This window comes from Panthera onca, chromosome B4 (assembly GCF_046562875.1).
Source record: "Panthera onca isolate mPanOnc1 chromosome B4, mPanOnc1 haplotype 2, whole genome shotgun sequence".
Classification (NCBI taxonomy): Eukaryota; Metazoa; Chordata; class Mammalia; order Carnivora; family Felidae; genus Panthera; species Panthera onca.
Genome location: NC_138345.1, coordinates 112,462,106 through 112,480,158, shown reverse-complemented (window position 1 = coordinate 112,480,158; position 18,053 = coordinate 112,462,106). Strand labels below are relative to the sequence as shown.

The 18,053-nt window shown below is 35.6% G+C and overlaps 1 protein-coding gene across 1 annotated transcript in view; it reads left to right on the top strand.

The window, feature by feature from the left end:
* Positions 1 to 3,631: 3,631 nt before the first annotated feature.
* Positions 3,632 to 18,053, top strand: part of EPYC (epiphycan) — a 38,181-nt gene continuing 23,759 nt past the window's right edge. Inside the window, exons 1-2 of the mRNA XM_060656799.3 lie at positions 3,632 to 3,720; positions 6,067 to 6,244. Of these exons, the coding sequence (XP_060512782.1) occupies positions 6,080 to 6,244 (165 nt within the window). The 5' untranslated portion in view covers positions 3,632 to 3,720; positions 6,067 to 6,079. The remainder of the gene's footprint in view (positions 3,721 to 6,066; positions 6,245 to 18,053) is intronic.

The following is an 18,053-nucleotide window of genomic DNA, read 5'->3' as shown; positions in this document are numbered from 1 at the left end:
TCAAAGATTAGTTAGCGATACCTTTGTGGATCTCTGTCTGGGCTCTCTGTTCTGTTCCATTGACATCTGTGTCTGTTTTTGTGCCAGTACCACACAGTCTTGATGAGTACAGCTTTGTAACACCGCTTAAAGTCCAGCATTGTGATGCCTCCAGCTTTGGTTTTCTTTTTCGACATTACTTTGGCTATTCGAGGTCTTTTGTGATTCCATACAAATTTTAGGATTATTTGTTTCAGCTCTGTGAAGAATGTTGGTGTTATTTTGATAGGGATTGCATTGAACGTGTAGATTGCTTTGAGTAGTATAGATATTTTAACAATGTTTGTTCTTCCAACCCGTGAGCATGGAATGTTTTTCCATTTCTTTGTGTCTTCCTCCATTTCTTTCATAAACTTTCCATAGTTTTCAGCGTACAGATCTTCTACCTCTTTGATTAGGTTTATTCCTAGGTATCTTATATTTTTGGTACAGTTGTGAATGGGATCCATTCCTTGATTTCTCTTTCTGCTGCTTCATTATTGGTGTATAGAAATGCCAATGGCTTTTGTACATTGATTTTATAACCTGCAACTGCTGAATCCATGTATCAGTTCTTCCGGTTTTTTGGTGGAGTCTTTCAGGGGGTGGATCCAACATGTTGGTGGAATCTTTTTTTTTTCCTCATACAGTGTCTTGTATGTCATCTGTGAAGAGTGAAAGTTGGACTTCCTCTTTGCCAATTGGTTTGCCTTTTATTTCTTTGTGTTGTCTGATTGCTGAGGCCAGGACTTCCACCACTATATTAAACAATAGTGGTTAGAGTGGACATCTCTGCCGTGTTCCAGACTTTAGGGTGAAGGGGAATGCTCTCAGTTTTTCCCCATATTGGCTTTAGGCTTTTCATATATGGCTTTTATGATGTTTAGATTTCTTTAAGATAAAATAAGGAAAGGGAAACTTTCCAAAAGAAACAGAAGGCAAAGGGGAGTTTTCAGATTTCAGGTCAGCCTTGACAGATTCTGGAGGAGGTGATCAGATCAGATTAGGGGATACATCAGCACAGTGTATGTGGGTTCATGGTCTAAAACTCCAGGACCTCTATTACTGAGTTCAAAGTCTTTATGGCAACATGCAGATTCTTAGGAAGGTAGCTAATCACTTCAGGTATTGTTTTTATTCTTGATAATCGGTGGAGCGGGATATCTACACCCTCACATAGCTCTTACTGATGTGGTCCTCTGGCACTGAGGACAAGGACAGGCAGCACTATGCTGTCCTCAGAGTGCTCTTTTCTGTTCGTTACTGCTGCAGAACAAAGAGAATTATTAAGAGAAGACCATTCTGTTTAAAATTAATTCCATTTAAGCAAGCAGGACGACGTTTAATTAATTTTGTAAAGAGTTGTAACCAAAAGGATTTGCAAAATGTTTGGGGGCTTAAAGAGATAAAGCCAGAAAGCCTTAGTTACTAGATAATGCAACTAGTCTTAATAACTGATCCCCTGAGGGTTTCTGATAACCAAGCTCAGGCTCTATTAAGAAAATCATCATGAAACTAAAAGATATTTGCCAAGGATAAGAAAGACTGGAACTGGTAATTAATCCTTCTCACTATTAAACAGAGATTAGGTCCTCATGGGATTGTTACAAATTTGAGCTCCCATAGTTCAAAATGGATTTTGAAATATTGGAGACAGCCCAAATAAGACCAAGATGAATAACTTAAAAACTGCCCATTTTTTATAAGGAAAAATGAAACACTTACTTATTTGGAAAAAGAGAAGACTCAGGAATGATCATTTGTGTTTTCAATCCTATATTAGGACAAGTAATTTAGTTATTGCCTTCTCACAAAACAACTGCATTAGTAGACAGTGTTATGAAGCCCAAGGACAGCATCACTTAAACCAACAGGTGACCAAAGGACAGTGTGAAAATATTAGTTCTGAAAATAGAGTCTTATAGGTTCGGTCAGAGTCTTCCAGAAAACAAGGGACTCCATAGATGCCACCTTTGTTACCTGACAATGCGTGCAGAGTATTAGACTAAATAATGCAGGAAGAAGAAAAAAAATTAGGTATTTTCATGGATAGTCTATTCATCTGTTTTTATCCCAAAGCACCTAGAAGAGGCTAAAAACTGGTGACAGGTAAACAGCCTAGAATCTAAGAAAATGAGAGATGCCACTGTCTTTTTACCTTCACTCATATCCCTCAGATGAGCTCAGTAACATCAGGGAACTTGACCCAATTTGGTTTTCTCTTTGTGTCACATGCGACCTTAGAGAATTTAATGATTGAGTGCCACCCACCTGGGAATGGAGAACTACTCTGATGGAGAATGTGTTGGGAGAGTTAACAATAGGTAAACTCATCTAGCACGCACTGTGGGACAGCACTGTAACACAGCCAGTGTAGGAACCCAGCTTCATGCCTTTTTGTAGAAATGCTTCTGAAAGTAGCCTCCACATGATGTGAAACTGCAGGATGCAGGGAAGGAGTCCCTACCCCCCAGGATGGCCTCTCTGCTATTGGAGAGGTCTTGATAGATTCCGCACTTTATCCAGTATCACTGCTTCCATTACAAATAAAACTGGTCCCAAGAAAAATAACTCACACTGAGAACAGATCATGTGGAAGCAGGTGTGCATGATGAGGATGACTGTGCCCTGAATCCCCAAAAATTGGGGGTAGGAGGGAGAACAGGAGGGAAGGCAGAAAGAGGAGAGTCTTGAAGACAGACTTTCCTCCATCAGTTTGCCCTCACCTGCTTTCAAAATTCAATACAGCTATTCACTTCTGGTCAGTGAAAAAGAATTCCTGATGCACAGGTTAGAACCAGACACCTGGATTTATGAAAGCATGCCAGAGTACATGACATAAGTTTCATCTTCCTCTAGAACTTTTGCAGTGTGAATGCAAGTGGAGAAAGGAGATTTGACACAAATGTACTTTGTCTCCATACCTGTAGTAAGGCTCAGTTTCACAAACCATGTCAGGTACCAGGAGCCTACAACAAACCTTGTATTATGTGGGAAAAACGTTTTTATGTAATTTGATTTGTTTGGTTCTGATAGATAAGAGAGGAAAAGGAGACTTTTTTTTCCAAAACACTCAGATCATATTTATGCATTGTTTCAGGGCATATTTTTCTTTGTAAATGGGAATGCAAAGGGTTTATTGTTTCTTTGCTCTCAGAATGTTCCAAGCAATAAAAAAATGGATTTTTTTTTTACTTTCCCGACATTAAACAGGTAAGGCTTTTGCCACATTTACTGAATTTCATTTAACATTAATGAAAAGTGAAGAAAGCAACGCTAGACACGCAAGGAAAATTATTTCTTATTAGAACATTTCTAAAATATCCATTTCTAGTATCACTGTATACATTAACTTTTTTCTTAATTGGTGAGCTTGTTATAGATTAAATATATTAAAACCAACTTTTTGCATTTAAAATGTTTAAGGCGACATGTTGGCAATTAGAACTCTTTTAACATATTTCAAGAACTCTATACACTATGGCATTTGGACTCGACTGCTTATTTTGAGTGACTATAAAGTAATTTGGGGTTTTTAAAGACTGAGAAGCATTTCTCAAGGTTAGCTTTTCCAAACAGAAAATTGAGTGTTATAAATTCCACCTCCCACAGACCAGAATTCACAACCATTGGTCAGGGGCACATACTACTGGCTCGGCGTCCTCAGTCACTTCGTGCCATTTCACCAAGTAGGAGCCAAAGGTAAGTTTTTACAATTGCTTTCTTCTTGGGTGAGATACTTTTTTTTTCTCTTCTAACAACTTTTTGAAAAATAATTCAACTTGCTTTCATATTTCATGGTGAACTTTGATTCAATGGTTTAGGTTTAAGTTCGTTATTTTACGTTTATATTACTCTTGGAAAACTCAAATTTTTAATTAGCTCAGGAATTAATAACACACAGTAAAATGGTTGATCTTAATAGCCAGGATAGATGCCAGTAAAATTGTAGTAGTTTCCAATATATTCCTTAAATCAAGTGCCCTGACATTGACCTTATTTCTTGCCATTATAGGCATGCACTATTGATTAGCATTGATTGAAATATTATGCAAAAGAAGAAAAAGGGAGATTTCAGGTGTTTAAAAATATATTGATGATTATATGGCAATTATGCATTTAAATGTCTTTATAAGCTATATATTTTAAAGTTTTATTATAAGCATAATTTTCAAAATATCATGAAATGGTATAAAGTGGGCAACAAGTTCAAAGATACAACATTAAATACTGGTATAGTTACTTGGAGGAAGAAATGTACTTTTTAAACTAAGCATAGATAGGTGTTCTTCATATTTCTGGGGTTTGCACAGACTGTCTCATTGCTGATAACTTTGAGGGATATGCCCAAAGCAAATAAACTCTAAGAGTGTAGACACATACTCACATTTATAGTTTGAAGTGAGAAAAAAATCATCAGCAAGTACATAATTACTTTGAACAATGAAAGTGGCCAGAAATGTAGAAGGAAATGTAAAAAGAAAAGATTTTCTCTAGGTTAGTGGGGTCCACAGTTAATGTTTTCCACTCGACTATGGAAGAATGGTTTGTGGAAGATTTGTAAATCACACTGTTTGATTAAGTAGGACTTTGTTGGTGATTGTGTACAACAGTTCGAAGTCTGCAATCCTGCAAAGACCCATGCAAAGGCAAGTGACATAGAGGCTTGGCTTATCCAGGATGGATAAAAAAATTACTTGAAGAAATCATAGGAGGGAATAAAAAGGAGCTCCTTGTACTGCTTCTTATTCTCAGAGGAATTTCATATGCCTCTGCCTAAACCTGCTTCATAAAGACTTTCTTTCAAGTAACTGAAGGTCAGTTTGTCTGCCAGTGCATTCAAGTTTAAAAGTAATATTTATCATGAATTCCCTTTTATACGTGTGTATAGGTGCAAAACACCATAGGTACTGTTCTTCAAGTAAACCTGAGAAGTGTATCCAAAATACAACACCTTTAAAATTAGACATGCTTGATAAGAAAAGTTTTCCAGATTCTTTGCCTCCTCGAAAAATGATTACCAGGTAACATTTTTGATAGGCCCAATTTAGATGTTTAAAATTAAACGTGAGAGGTTTTTTTTCCCCCTAAAACTAGAACGTATTCAAAGGAGTACATACAGAACTAAAATAATTAAAATGGTAAGATCTTGATCGAATCCCCCCACCACGATGTTACCATGGAAAATAAGAATTGTGCTTAACAAAGAATTACGAAACAAAAACTTTTTAATCTTATGTGTGTGGAAATCCTCCTCCAAGAAAATCTTGCCTTATAGTGTCTTTTAGGCATATATTCTGACTGATTCTGAGTTTAAAGCTTAGATAGCTATGAAGAACTGAAATAAAACACGAAGGACTAAAGAAAAAATCATTTTCTGCCTCACTCGGTTAAGAATAAGTTTTGAAAAATATTGCATGAAATAGTAAATTATACACATATTAAATTATGCATACATCAATGATACCCAGAGGCAACAAGGAAGTAAAAAAGAAAAAAAAAAAAAAAGAAAACCTTCATTATTTTGTCTGGAAAAAGCCATAGGCTTAAATGTGTAAGAAACACTTATGAGTCCTAGTTAGATCGCTAGTCAACTCTGCCTCGGTTTCCTCATCTGTAAAATGGAGTTACGGTTATAGTCCTCCGCCACCTCCTTCTCCTTCCTACATCCCAGAGTTGATGAAAGAAACTTAATGTTTAGTAAAAGGTAAAACTCTAAGGCAAAGGCTTTCATGAACAAGTGTATCACAATATTTCTGTGTCCCCTTTTTCCCTGTGTTTCTCTATGAAAGAAACTTAATTTCACTGTAATGCCTATAGCTACTGTAAAAATGTGGACAGGTTTGTGAATTAATTTGAATATCTGCTATGAATAGCCTTCAAAATCTGTATAATTTCATGTGTTATGTTTATAAATGATCCATATAAAGAAAGCTACCAGCTTGAGTTTCACAGTGTCGAACTGTGAATTTATCATTCCTAGTTAGTGGAAACTATTCCTAAGTTATTATCAATTAGATATTTATACATTTAAGTATTTTTTGTTAGGAAAGCTTGAAAAATGAAAATGTTAGCAAGACTCATTCTGGGACTTGTCATCTTTGATGCTGCTGTGACTGCTCCCACTCTGGACCCCATCAACTATGACTCAGAAACTTACGATGCCACTTTGGACGACCTGGATAATTTATACAACTATGAAAACATACCTATTGGTCAAGCTGAGGTAATTGATTCCTGCCTCTCTTGAGATTTTTAAAAGCATGAGTATGGGGAGTTATTGAGATTTTCTCTCTTCAAATAGATTTTTGTTTATTTATAAATAGAGATGTTCTATCTTAATGGTTTCGTATGAACCCTTTCTCCACAATCTGTTCAATCTGTTGAAAGTTAACATTGGGACACTCTTTTCCTTTCGCCTGGTTCACTTCATTTTCTTTATATCTTCTCACAAATTAAAACAACAATAACAAAAAAGAGTTTCTTTCAAGTTAGAACAGAGAGCATTAGAGGAGAAGAGTGGAAATAGTACACGTGTGATAATAAGGAAGTTGGGGAAGTTTGGGGCAAAGGACAAAGAGGGAAATAAATTTGAATAAAATAAGAATGCAAAGAAAGGGCAGTGATTTGGAACTCCACTGTGTTCCAAGAGTGAGTGTGCTTGTGCTTTTCTAAATGACGGATTATCTCTCACCTAATGTAGGCATTGGCAAGGTTACAGCCCATTACATAAATCTGATATGACATGTTTCCAATTAAATGTTAGACTTTTTACATAACTAAAGGATACAGACTAATTTTTTAAATCAAAACACAAATAGACCTTGAAATGTTGGAGGGTAATTAATGTACAACATTGACAAAAACTAATTAAGCATAAATCATCCAAAAGGGAAGTTACATCACCTTTACAGGATCATAACATATTTTGGGCAGTCACTCAAGTGTAAGTCTTGTTAGAATAATTACTTTTGGCAACTAGGGAAATAAAATATTTTGAAAAAAGCATTTATTTAAATTGTATGGAACGTAGCTATATCTTTATTAAGAGGATATGCATTCTCGTTATTGTTTATGTTGCCTTATGAAATTTAAGAATCAAATTTTTGCAATGCGATGACTCTCACATCTTCTTCCCCACCCCATTTTCCTTTGCATCTTCCTCTCCTCTGTTTTTAAGCTCTTCCCACCCCATTCCTTCTCTGTCTCCCTCTTTCCTTATTTTTAGTAAAGTTTTAGGCTTGACAGAAGACCACTTTTCTTCTGCACATTTGGTTGTGATTGTTTTCCAAGTCTTTATACATTGTTTGATTCATTTTGCTGTATGACTTCTACTATGTTAAGGGAATTTTCTGTAGAGTTTATAGTCATTAACACTAGTCTTGCTATACATGTTCTCTAGATCTCCAATCCAATGCATCAGTTTAGAATATAAGGAGAAACTTTGTCAGTGCTTAACTCCTCTGCTCTGCTCCTTTTCCCATTTTGCATAAATATTTAAAAAAAAAAAAGACTCAGTATGTATCTGCAGTTATCTACCAAGCTAAATATTTTAGTTTTAAATGTACTGTCATTCCTCCAAAAGATATTTCATAGGATCAAAGAGGTTTGATGAGTATCATCAGTGAATCCTGTTTTGATTAGGCCTGTGGAGTGGGTTCTAGAGACTGCTCAAGGCTGCCCTAGATAAAATTTTGAAGGAGATGAGCTTTATCTGTAGACTTCTTTAAAGCCATTCCTTGATGTCAGAATCCCCTTTTGCTGCACAGACATTCTCAAGAGATTCTGAAGTTCTTTGTGCCGTCAAGAAGCTTAAGGTGATAAATGTATCTCTATAAAGATGGTTTCGTATCCAACCCTTCTTCAGTATTTGCTTATTCTGGAAGAGCAACCTTCTTGCAAGGTACCAAATATGTGGCATTGTATCCTGTTACCTCATTCAAATATGCTTAATTTTCACACTGACGTAGCCAAACTCAGCATCCTTAACAACTCTCTCCAGAGAGCCACAAAATAATCTCTTGTTGATGACTGAAATACATAAGTCATCCTGATTTAATAATCTCTTGTGATGAAGAAAACCAGTTTATAGATAGATGATATACATATACACATATACCTGTGCTATAATGAAAATGTAACACATTTGAAAACAAACTATGCATAATTTTTTAATTTTACCAAGTTGGTCCAGTAGCAAAAATCAATTCACCAATCCACCCACCCACCACCTATGAAAAAAAAAAATACAAAAACAATGTAATATAATAAATAAAATGACCTGAGGAATAAAATTCAGAACTTAAGCTCAGATCTTAACAAGTTGTTAATGTAAATTGCTTTACAAACAAAGAACTAATATTCAATTCTTTATGAGAAGATGTAAAATGAAGCCAATAGATCCAGCCATGCTGCATGGATTCTAGAATATAGTTACTCATTGTATGAATTTCTTGACTTTAGTCATGGAAATTCAGATTCTGACAACTCCTGATAAGCTTATTTATCTCATATTTATCAACTAAGAACAGTTGTTCTACATTTTCTTATTCCTGTATGACACTTTTTGAGTGAACACACTGGTAACTTACCCATATAAGGAACAGTTGATAAAAAAAATTCATGGTAAATGAAGCACATGGAGAATGGTAAGATAAGGTTCTTTTCTTTTATGTATTCAATCTCAAGAGTGTGGTTCTGACTATGTTAGTCTAGAATTTATTTAATTTCCAGAAAAAGCAAGTTTATATTTTAAAATTATAAATTTATAGAACAACCGAGCAATGTTTCTAAAATATATGCCAGTTTCTTTCTTATAAATTTTAAGACTTGCATCTTGGGCCAATATAATAGACCCTCTAGACTTTGAATGATTTATCCTTAAGGCCTTAGACATATGAGGTAGGCAGAAATCTAAGATGTCCCCTAAGTGACTCCTCCCCTCGTGTGTCCATGCCCTCTATAATTCTCAACATCATAACTATATTGGGACTATATTGGGATATCAGGCTTATAATTAGGTTATTTTATATGGCACAACTGAAATTTAAAAAGGGAGATTCTACTGGTTGGCTTGATCTATACTAATGAGTCCTTTAAAACAGTGTCTTGAGGTCAGGGACAAATTTTAAAGCATGAAATGAATTCAAGGAAATGGAAAACTATTTGTTGCTGGCTTTAAAGATGGATGGGTCCACATAGCAAGGAATGCAGGAAGTCTCTAAATTTTGAGAGTGGCTGACAGCCAGAGAGCATATGGAAACCACAGTCCTATAGATATAAGGAACCCAGAGGTATACCTGAGATCACGGCCCTGGCCATTAGCTTGATTTTAGCCTTGTGAGACCCTGGGCAGATGTTTGGCCATTCCTGGACTTCTGATCATTCCTGGCCATTCCTGGACTTCCGACCCACAGAAACTGTTAGTTAAAAATGGGTAAAGATTTAAGCTGCTAAATGTATAGCAATTTGCTTTGCAGCCATAGAAAACTAATACAATATGTAATAATGTAAGTTTTTTTCTGAAAACCAAATTTGAATTGTACTGCTGCAAGGCTTGCATTTGTGAATCCAGTGATTTATCTAGCAATGAGCCAAATCATCCCTCCAACCCCAGAGTTAGAATCTCAATAGAGCTTTGTCGATTTCTACTGGTGGTAGTATATTCATTACCTCCCTAGTGAGTCAAAGGGTCATGAAAGAATTTCTAGTTTTGAAAATGACATACAGGAATAGTATTCCAGACTGCTGACTTAAGTGATTTCTGATGATTTAGAATATTCAGAATCTGCTGGATTCTATGTTAGAAGCAGATCTTAGGCTCAGCAATTCCATCATAATGCTCTATGTTACCCAGTGGATAATGGATAAACTTGCTGGTATAACATAAATTATTTGCAGTCTTTTACTTAGCCTTTATTTTAATTTAATGGTACAAGTGAGAATTGGTTACAAGCCATAAGACAAAAATATGAACTTTTTGCTTTCTGATGAATATTAGCTAACCTTGATTGAGCACTTCTTATGTGCTGAGTACTATTCTAGGCCTGTCACATGCATGATCTCATTACTCACAACAAAACTAGGAAGTGATATTGTTCTTTTCATTGAATACATGAGACTATTGACATAAAGAGCGGTTAAGTAACTTGATTAAGATCATAGTTGTTAATGACATATAATTATAGTGATATTATCTTCTCGTATCAGAAAATAATTTCTAGCAGGTTAATAAAAAAATATATTATCCTCCCTCCATTTTCTACCATTTTCCAAATTGTCCTTTTAACCTGATACTTGTTTTAGTAGAACTGAACGCTGGTGCTCCAACACTGCTAAAAGCATTTGTTCTATGGGTGAATAATGTAATCTAGAAGTAAATTTTAGAGACAGTTGACTTACCCAACTTGTAAGAAAGAATGGCTTAAGACTAACTACTTCAGGAGCTCCTGTGTGGCTCAGTGGGTTGAGCGTCCGACTTCGGCTCAAGTCATGATCTCGTGGTTTGTGAGTTCGAGCCCCACGTCGGATGCTAGCTCAGAGTCTGGAGCCTGCTTCGGATTCTGTGTCTCCCTCTCTCTCTCTGTCCCTCCTCCACTTGTGCTCTGTCTCTCTCTGTCTCTCAAAAATGAATAAATGTAAAAAAAATTAAATTAAAATAAAAAAGACTACTTCAAAGATTAATTGTAGATAGTCATCCTCCAACATAGTATATCTATGCTATGGGGAATAGCCTATAGCTATCTCTCTATGTCTCTATTTCTATCCATCTATCTATCTATCTATCCATCTATCTATCTAACATCTATCTATCCATCCATCCAATGTAGGTATAGATATAGATACAGATATAAATATAGATAGATATATAAAATCATAAATATTTGGTGGTTTAGACTCCACGGAAACATTTTGTTATTTGCCTTAAAGTTTTCATCAGAACACAGTTAAAAATTTGATATTCTTTGAGTGATTTAAACTGAGACCGTATTTTTGATTAAGTTAGGTATTTGATGCTTCTGTTTCCATGGTATAGTTTTGGGGTTATTGATTACTCATTTCTCTTAGGTCTCAGAAAAACATTGGCCTGCCCATGAGTTATTTCCTTTGCCCAGAAAAGTACTCAGTGGCAGTATTAGTATTTATGGAGCATATGAACTTCCATTCCTGCAGTAACCTTTCCTTGGCTCCATCCAATCAGATTTACCCTCCCCTATCCTGCCTCACTCTAGTCTTATATAATTACTTGTACTTAATAGCATCTGCAGTGTCTCTGCATCTTTAATAAACACCATAAATGTTGTATCACAGAGCCCTGTGGAGCACTTGGTTGTACTTAATGTGGGACAGCATGAGGGGCACTTACAGTGATGCCATACAATGCTCTTCAGGAGGATATGGGGTAGACATTTCTCTCAGGCCTCAGTACCCAAATGGGTTGCAAATTTTCAGGAATGTGCTTATTTTCTGGGCTCTACATCTTGTAAATAATTGTGTTTGTCATTTTGCTCAGAAATTTGGGCCCTGAATTTTTGCTGCATTCTTTCCTCATTTTATATTACTTCCCCCACCTTTACTTTCCCATCATCCTAATCTCCTTGTGTAGATTGTTTGAAGAATTACCATACGTGCTTTTAAAACTGCCTCATATACTTTCTGGAATAGGATGGAGTAAGCATTCATAGCCAAATGGTAATAACTAATAAAGGGATATCAGTAATAATTGACCCATAGGGATGTTTTTGAATGAGAGGTGCCTTCCTTGCTATTACTCTCCATTGATCTTAAAATTAGGCCATTGTTTTCTTTTTCATAAGGAGAATAAGTAGTGAACTTATTTAAAATCATCCCAAAGAAAATCATCATTGAAAGAAATGAATTAAGCTTAAAAAATAGCTTTCAGGGATGAAGAAGCGATAAGATTCATCAAAGGAATGAAAGTTAAATTTAGTGGAGTTGTAGAAATGGGCAAGTATTCAGTGAAGGCAGTTGTATCCAGGAACAGTTGAACAATGGTTTCTTTTCAGTTGCCATAATGGTAATACGATGCCATGCAGAATAATTTTAGAACAAATGTTGGTGCCCTGTAACACTAGAAATTGCTTAAGAAAATGACATTAACTTTGAGCTACTCATAGAATCAATGTCCACTTCAGATAATGATATATAAAAAGTATTTTAATTAGGTTATCTAAATATGATAAATTGGTATAGAGCTTTGGTAATGCTAACAGATAACATCTTTGTATTTTCTGAACAGAAAGCAATTAATTAGTAATATTTCTACTATTTATTTCCTCTGGTAATAAAGATATGGAATACTTTTATCTTTTTTTTTACCTTTATATTTGGAATGATGTCTCACTTTGGCCAGTTTATGAAATATATTTAAAAGTTTCAAAGGTGGTTTGCATATAAAATACTTTTTATTGGAAGAAATAACTTACACTCAGCCTGAATTAAATGTTCTTTTCAGAATTTGGCAAAAAATAAAAGCTAATATTTCTCCTCACCCTCCCTCCTCACCAAAGATACTCTGGAGAAAGTGGGGGGGGGGGGGGTAGAATTTTGCTGATGAGCTTTTAACATGGTTGTCTGATTGACTTTCCATATGCTTCTTTTAAAAACAGTGTTAAACTATTTGAATCTCATTTTAAAACTATTTGAAAACTTTAAGAAAATGCAACAAACATACAATCATATAGGCTCATCAGGAAACAAAAGAACACTGATAGTCTTTGCCAGTGACTTATTTGTGTTTGTATTATACATTATTTATGAGACCACAAGCCTAAGTTAATTCTCATAAGTATCCTTTGAAATGATAAATTATTCTATTATTATTATTATTAACAATTGAAGATCAGAATTTTGCCCAAGGTTATTCAGCTAGTACATTTCAGAGTAAAATTTAAACCAGACTGTTTTAATGCCAAACCAGAGAGACTTTGGCATTAAAAGCTTCCATTATTTTCCTTCTTCTCTTTAATCTTTACTTCTTTTAGCTGTGTCCAATATTGAGGTTTCTTTCCTCTGAGATTAAGTAATTTGATTATTAGGAATCAGAAAAGCAAGAATTTTCAAGTGATTATAATTAACACAATATCTAAGCATCTGTCTTAGCTGTCAAAGTATTTAAGGGAGAAAGAGGTAAGACAATCCCTCTGAACTGAAAGCTGCTTTGTGAGAAATGTGAGGATTGAGCAATCTTCGCCAAACACATTTCTTCCTCATCCATTTTCAAGATAAAATAGAAAATAAGATACAGTTTTCATTGCCAGTGTCCATGGTCACATTCTTTTAGATAATTAATATGGATCAGTTAAATCAATTTGTACACCAGGCTGATATTTAGAGAAGAATTCCACCACACTTAAGATATCTACATGCCAGTCCATGAAATCCTTACGAATGCTTCGATAGTAACCCAGGCTGAATATACGAGAACCTTTTAACACCTTTGGAAGCCAATTGTTGACATAATGGTAACAACAAGGAATAGCTTCAAGATTTCTTATCAACTCTGTGGGACAATTTTGAGAAAAGAGAAATTTAAAATTCCATTCTGTTTAACAAAAACCTTATTCTGTGCAAATATGAAAATCCAAATAACATTCTGGATTTCTATTTTTTTTTTTAATGAGAAGCAGATCTGTAATTTAAATATTATCTGCTGAAGGCCTGGACTTACTGGTTAGGAATTGACTGGCAGAGTGGGGATCTTAATCAAAATGAATACATAGGTGAGGACATTTGTTTCCCAATCTGACTTTGGTTGGGCACTTAAGTTATTAAACCACACACTACAAAGAATAATGTAACAAACCACTAACTTTGGGTATTAACCCAAAACTGTGGTTAACCACAGTCATCAGATTAGTGCCTGATTCAGTAAATCGTAGTGCATGGAGGGACAAAGCAATGTATGTTCTTGACAGGCAGACAATTCTCCCCAAAAGGGAGGGTGAACCACTCAGTCCTAGTATCTTCTGCCATCCACCAATTAGCCTAGTCATTCTTCTTCTGGAAGAGCGAATGAAAGAGCCAACAGAAGATGCACTCACCTCCCAGGATGGTGGCCTTCAAGCCATTAGGCTTAACTATTAAGTTCAAGGTAGCTCTTCCCATTTTTAGGACAATCACGTTCCCATCTTTATGAGACCTACCACCATGACAGTCAGCACTGTTAGGCATGTATGGCAGAATGGCAGAATGTAGATTTTGATCCCAAAAGCTCTGAAATGGATCCAAGAGCATCAGTGAATTTATCTCAAAGGACTTCCTGCACCTGAGATTGATATCTCACTCTCACTTGTATGTTCTACCTAAAATTATATCAAGCCACATTAATAATAGAGCTTAGGAAAGACTCTGAAATGAAATGAAATTCTGAGTAAATATACTCCAATAAAACAATTCCAAGGGCGCCTGGGTGGCTCAGTCAGTTAAGCCTCAGACTTTGGCTCAGGTCATGATCTCACAGTTCCTGAGTTCAAGCCCCATGTTGGGCTCTGTGCTGACAGCTCAGAGTGTAAAGCCTGCTTTGGATTATGTGTCTCCCTCTCTCTACGCCTCCCCCCTGACTCTCTCTCTCTCTCTCTCTCTCCCTCAAAATAAGTAAACATTAAAAAAAATTCCAGAAACATAAAGATAACACAAATCTGTGTATATTTCCCCTACTTCTATGAAGCTTGTGTGGAAAAATAAAGGACCAAAGATTAACATCCATCTACTGCAAATTAAAGTCTGAATTTGTTTAAATCCAAAGAGATTACAGTACAAAATCAGCATTGTTTGACTTTGATTGAAAAAGCCAAAGAACTTCCTTTTCCTAATTCTTTTTGCTTCCCTTCATCTTGCCTGGGACAAGCTGGACTCTTTCGGTAACACCATGACTGAGTTCTTCCAGATACAGGTGTAGTTCCTTCAGAAACACATACTTTGCTAGTAGTTCACTACAGTCTCCCATGACTTTGATATTTTAAGAGAATGAAGCATTAAGTGTGCATGCAGTATTATCACAAAAATGGCCCTAACCCCCATCAGATTTAAAGAACAAATTAATCCCGAGTCTCCAAAATTAATTATTCCAAGCAAAAGGGTATTCCCCCAGACCAGTACGTAGTGTTGGCAGACACTCAAGAAGAGACCTGGAGCTACATAAGAAAAATCAGAAGATGGGAAAACAAAACAAAACAAAACAAAAAACCTTGGTTTAGCCTCATCCAGATGTTGGTCAGCTGATGTTTATTGTCCCTAGTTTGCAAATTTTGAGCTCAAACACTGGGAGAAATCTTCCATCAGGAGTTCAATTATGGCACAGTTTCACCATTCTCAGAGTAGCTTTTCTCAAAATGTAGTTTCTGAACTAGCAGTATCAACATCACTTGGGAGCTAGTCAGGAATGCAAATTCTCAGGTCCCAACCCAGACCTACTGAGTCAGAAACTCTAGAGAGAGCCAGGAATCAGTGATTTTAACTCCTTTGTCATTCTGATGCACCTGTGGTTTGAGCAGCACTGAACTAGGAAACACTGCCTAAAATAATGGCTCTTTTCTCAGAGTAGCATTTGAGATATTTTTGTTTTCCAGCATCTTTTTAAAACATACAGTGGTGGCCGGCCCAGTTACCAGGTCAATCAAAGTTCCTTCCTCTTTTTGCATACTCAAAGACTTTGAGTGTCTAATTTCCTGCTAAATTCTGGGTTTCTGGCACCTGATTCTGCATTGTGTATTCTGTCAGGTGACAGATTATCTTGTGAACAAGAATTTTCAGCCAGTAGGGTTCTCCAGCTTGAAAGCTATGCCAGTGGCTTATCCATGGCTTCCTGCTATGGAATTCAAGAAATTTACTTCCCAGAGACCTTTCCCTTCTTCCCCAAGTTTTTTCTTTTTTCTTTTTTTCTTTTTTTTTCCCAGCTGGAGAATCAACCTCAGCAGATTCTTGAACTGGAACTGTCATGGATGTTTGTGAAGCTTCTGGCCCCGGGAGCCTAGTGAAAAACAATCCTTCTACCACATTCTCATCAAGAACTTACTAAACTTTCAAAGTTCCAGGACTTAATTAGTATTTATGTCTCCTACATGCTATTCAGTGAAGTACATTTCCCCTTTAGTGTGGGGGTTCTCAACTTTGGCCACATATTTGAATCACTGCTAGAGCTTTTAGAAATCCTAACGCCTAGGCCACACCCCAGACTATTGAAATCAGAATCTCTTGGGATAGGCCCAGATCCAGTGTTTGACTTCCCTCAGCTGGGAAGTGTGAGTCAGTTGCTGGTTTGTTGTTGTTTTTTTTTTCTAAATTATTTTAATAGTTCTAAATTATTTTCTAAATTATTTTTTTTCTAAATTCTTTTTTCTAAATTATTTTACATTTTTGGTGCCCATACAATGTATGCCTTCTCATTTTTTTTTCCAGTCCAAATTTTGCTTTTCTAACATACTCCTGTAGATTTTGCCTTGTGGCATCTAACATAATGACATATTTAAAAAAAAAAAAAAGTAAATTATAAATATGCCGGAAATAACATCTTTCAAAAAAAAGTTTGGAAATCTTATATTTTAGAGTTAGGTAATCCTACCCTGACCATGTTCTCCCATCATACTAATTTCTAACCTGAGATTGAACGTGACCTATTATTGTCTTGATTAGATCTCTTTCACTATGCCTAATTTTCACTAGATCTTCCCCAATTTCCTATATTCATATGTTCTAATACTCTTAGGACAAGTCCTGCTTAAACTGGTCTTGAGTTTGCTAGGAATAGAGAGGTTTACCTTATGTTTGTTAAGGTACACACTCACAGGCATGAAAATAGTTCAAGAATTATCGCTTGGTAATGTTGTCCCTCATTAGGTTGTACAATTACTAGCTTTTGACGTCAACTCAGCCAATATGAGATGCAAATAAGTGAGATCTAAAGGGTAATCACAGTGAATCATGCCAGTCTCTCTGCTCACATTCAGTGTGGGCTTTAAAGAGGTAAATGGTATGGATGCAAATATATATTATACACTCCATTTCTTAACATATGAGAAGAATAACAAAGAAAATAAATATATAAGATATTGAGGCTGGATCAAATTTTCTCATAAGTTATGAGATTAAGTTATCTTTGGAGTTATGATATCAAAACTCTGATTAAAGTATTAAATGTGAAAGAAATCAAATCCAGGATATTTAAAATTAAAAAAAAAATCCTCCTACTAAAACTATACTGAATCTGTAATATAGAGAGAGATAAAGGAGATTGAAAAGGATCAGTACATTCTGATACTGAGAGAAGAAAGGAAGATCATCAAATCAAATATTTTCAAGGCCAATCAACTACTACTTAACAGCCTTCAATTGGCAGGATGATTCAATCTTGAAACTAATAGTAAAAACTTATGGCCATCAACAAACTTAAAGATTCTGATCCCTAGAAAAACAGCACCTCCTTCGCCTTATGCTATTACAAAGCTGACTTACCTATAGTCTTTTGTTCTGGTGCTATGGTCAACAACAATCTTTTGATCATGATTAGGTTCCCAGGTGAGACTACAGAGGCTACAGGGGATATATTGGTGGCAGTAAGTGCCTTCAGGTTAGCATTCTGGTCTAGTTCAGTTTTTGCATTTGTTTAAACAAATTCTGCCTCTAAAAGATAAAGTCAAGTTTCTAAATTTGTAAAAATTTTTTAAGGTTTTACCACTGGAACTAAACAGTAGAAATAAATAACATAATAATTATCTATTTCAAAGGCAATTGGCTATTAGCTATCTGGTCCTCCCTGCTGCACATGTTTTCCTATTCAAAATGTCTATTATTACCCTCTGATAATATATACATCATCATCATCATCATCATCATCATCATCACCATGAGTGAATAGCAATTTTATGCAGATAAGTTCTATGTATTAAAAGGCATGGCTTATTATACTTTGTGAATCAATAAAGTCTGTGCTAGAAGGAATAATTTGCTTTGTGTAAAGATAGGAAAGATCAAAACTTAAAATATTACTAAATTGCTCTGTCAAAAAAAAAAAAGTT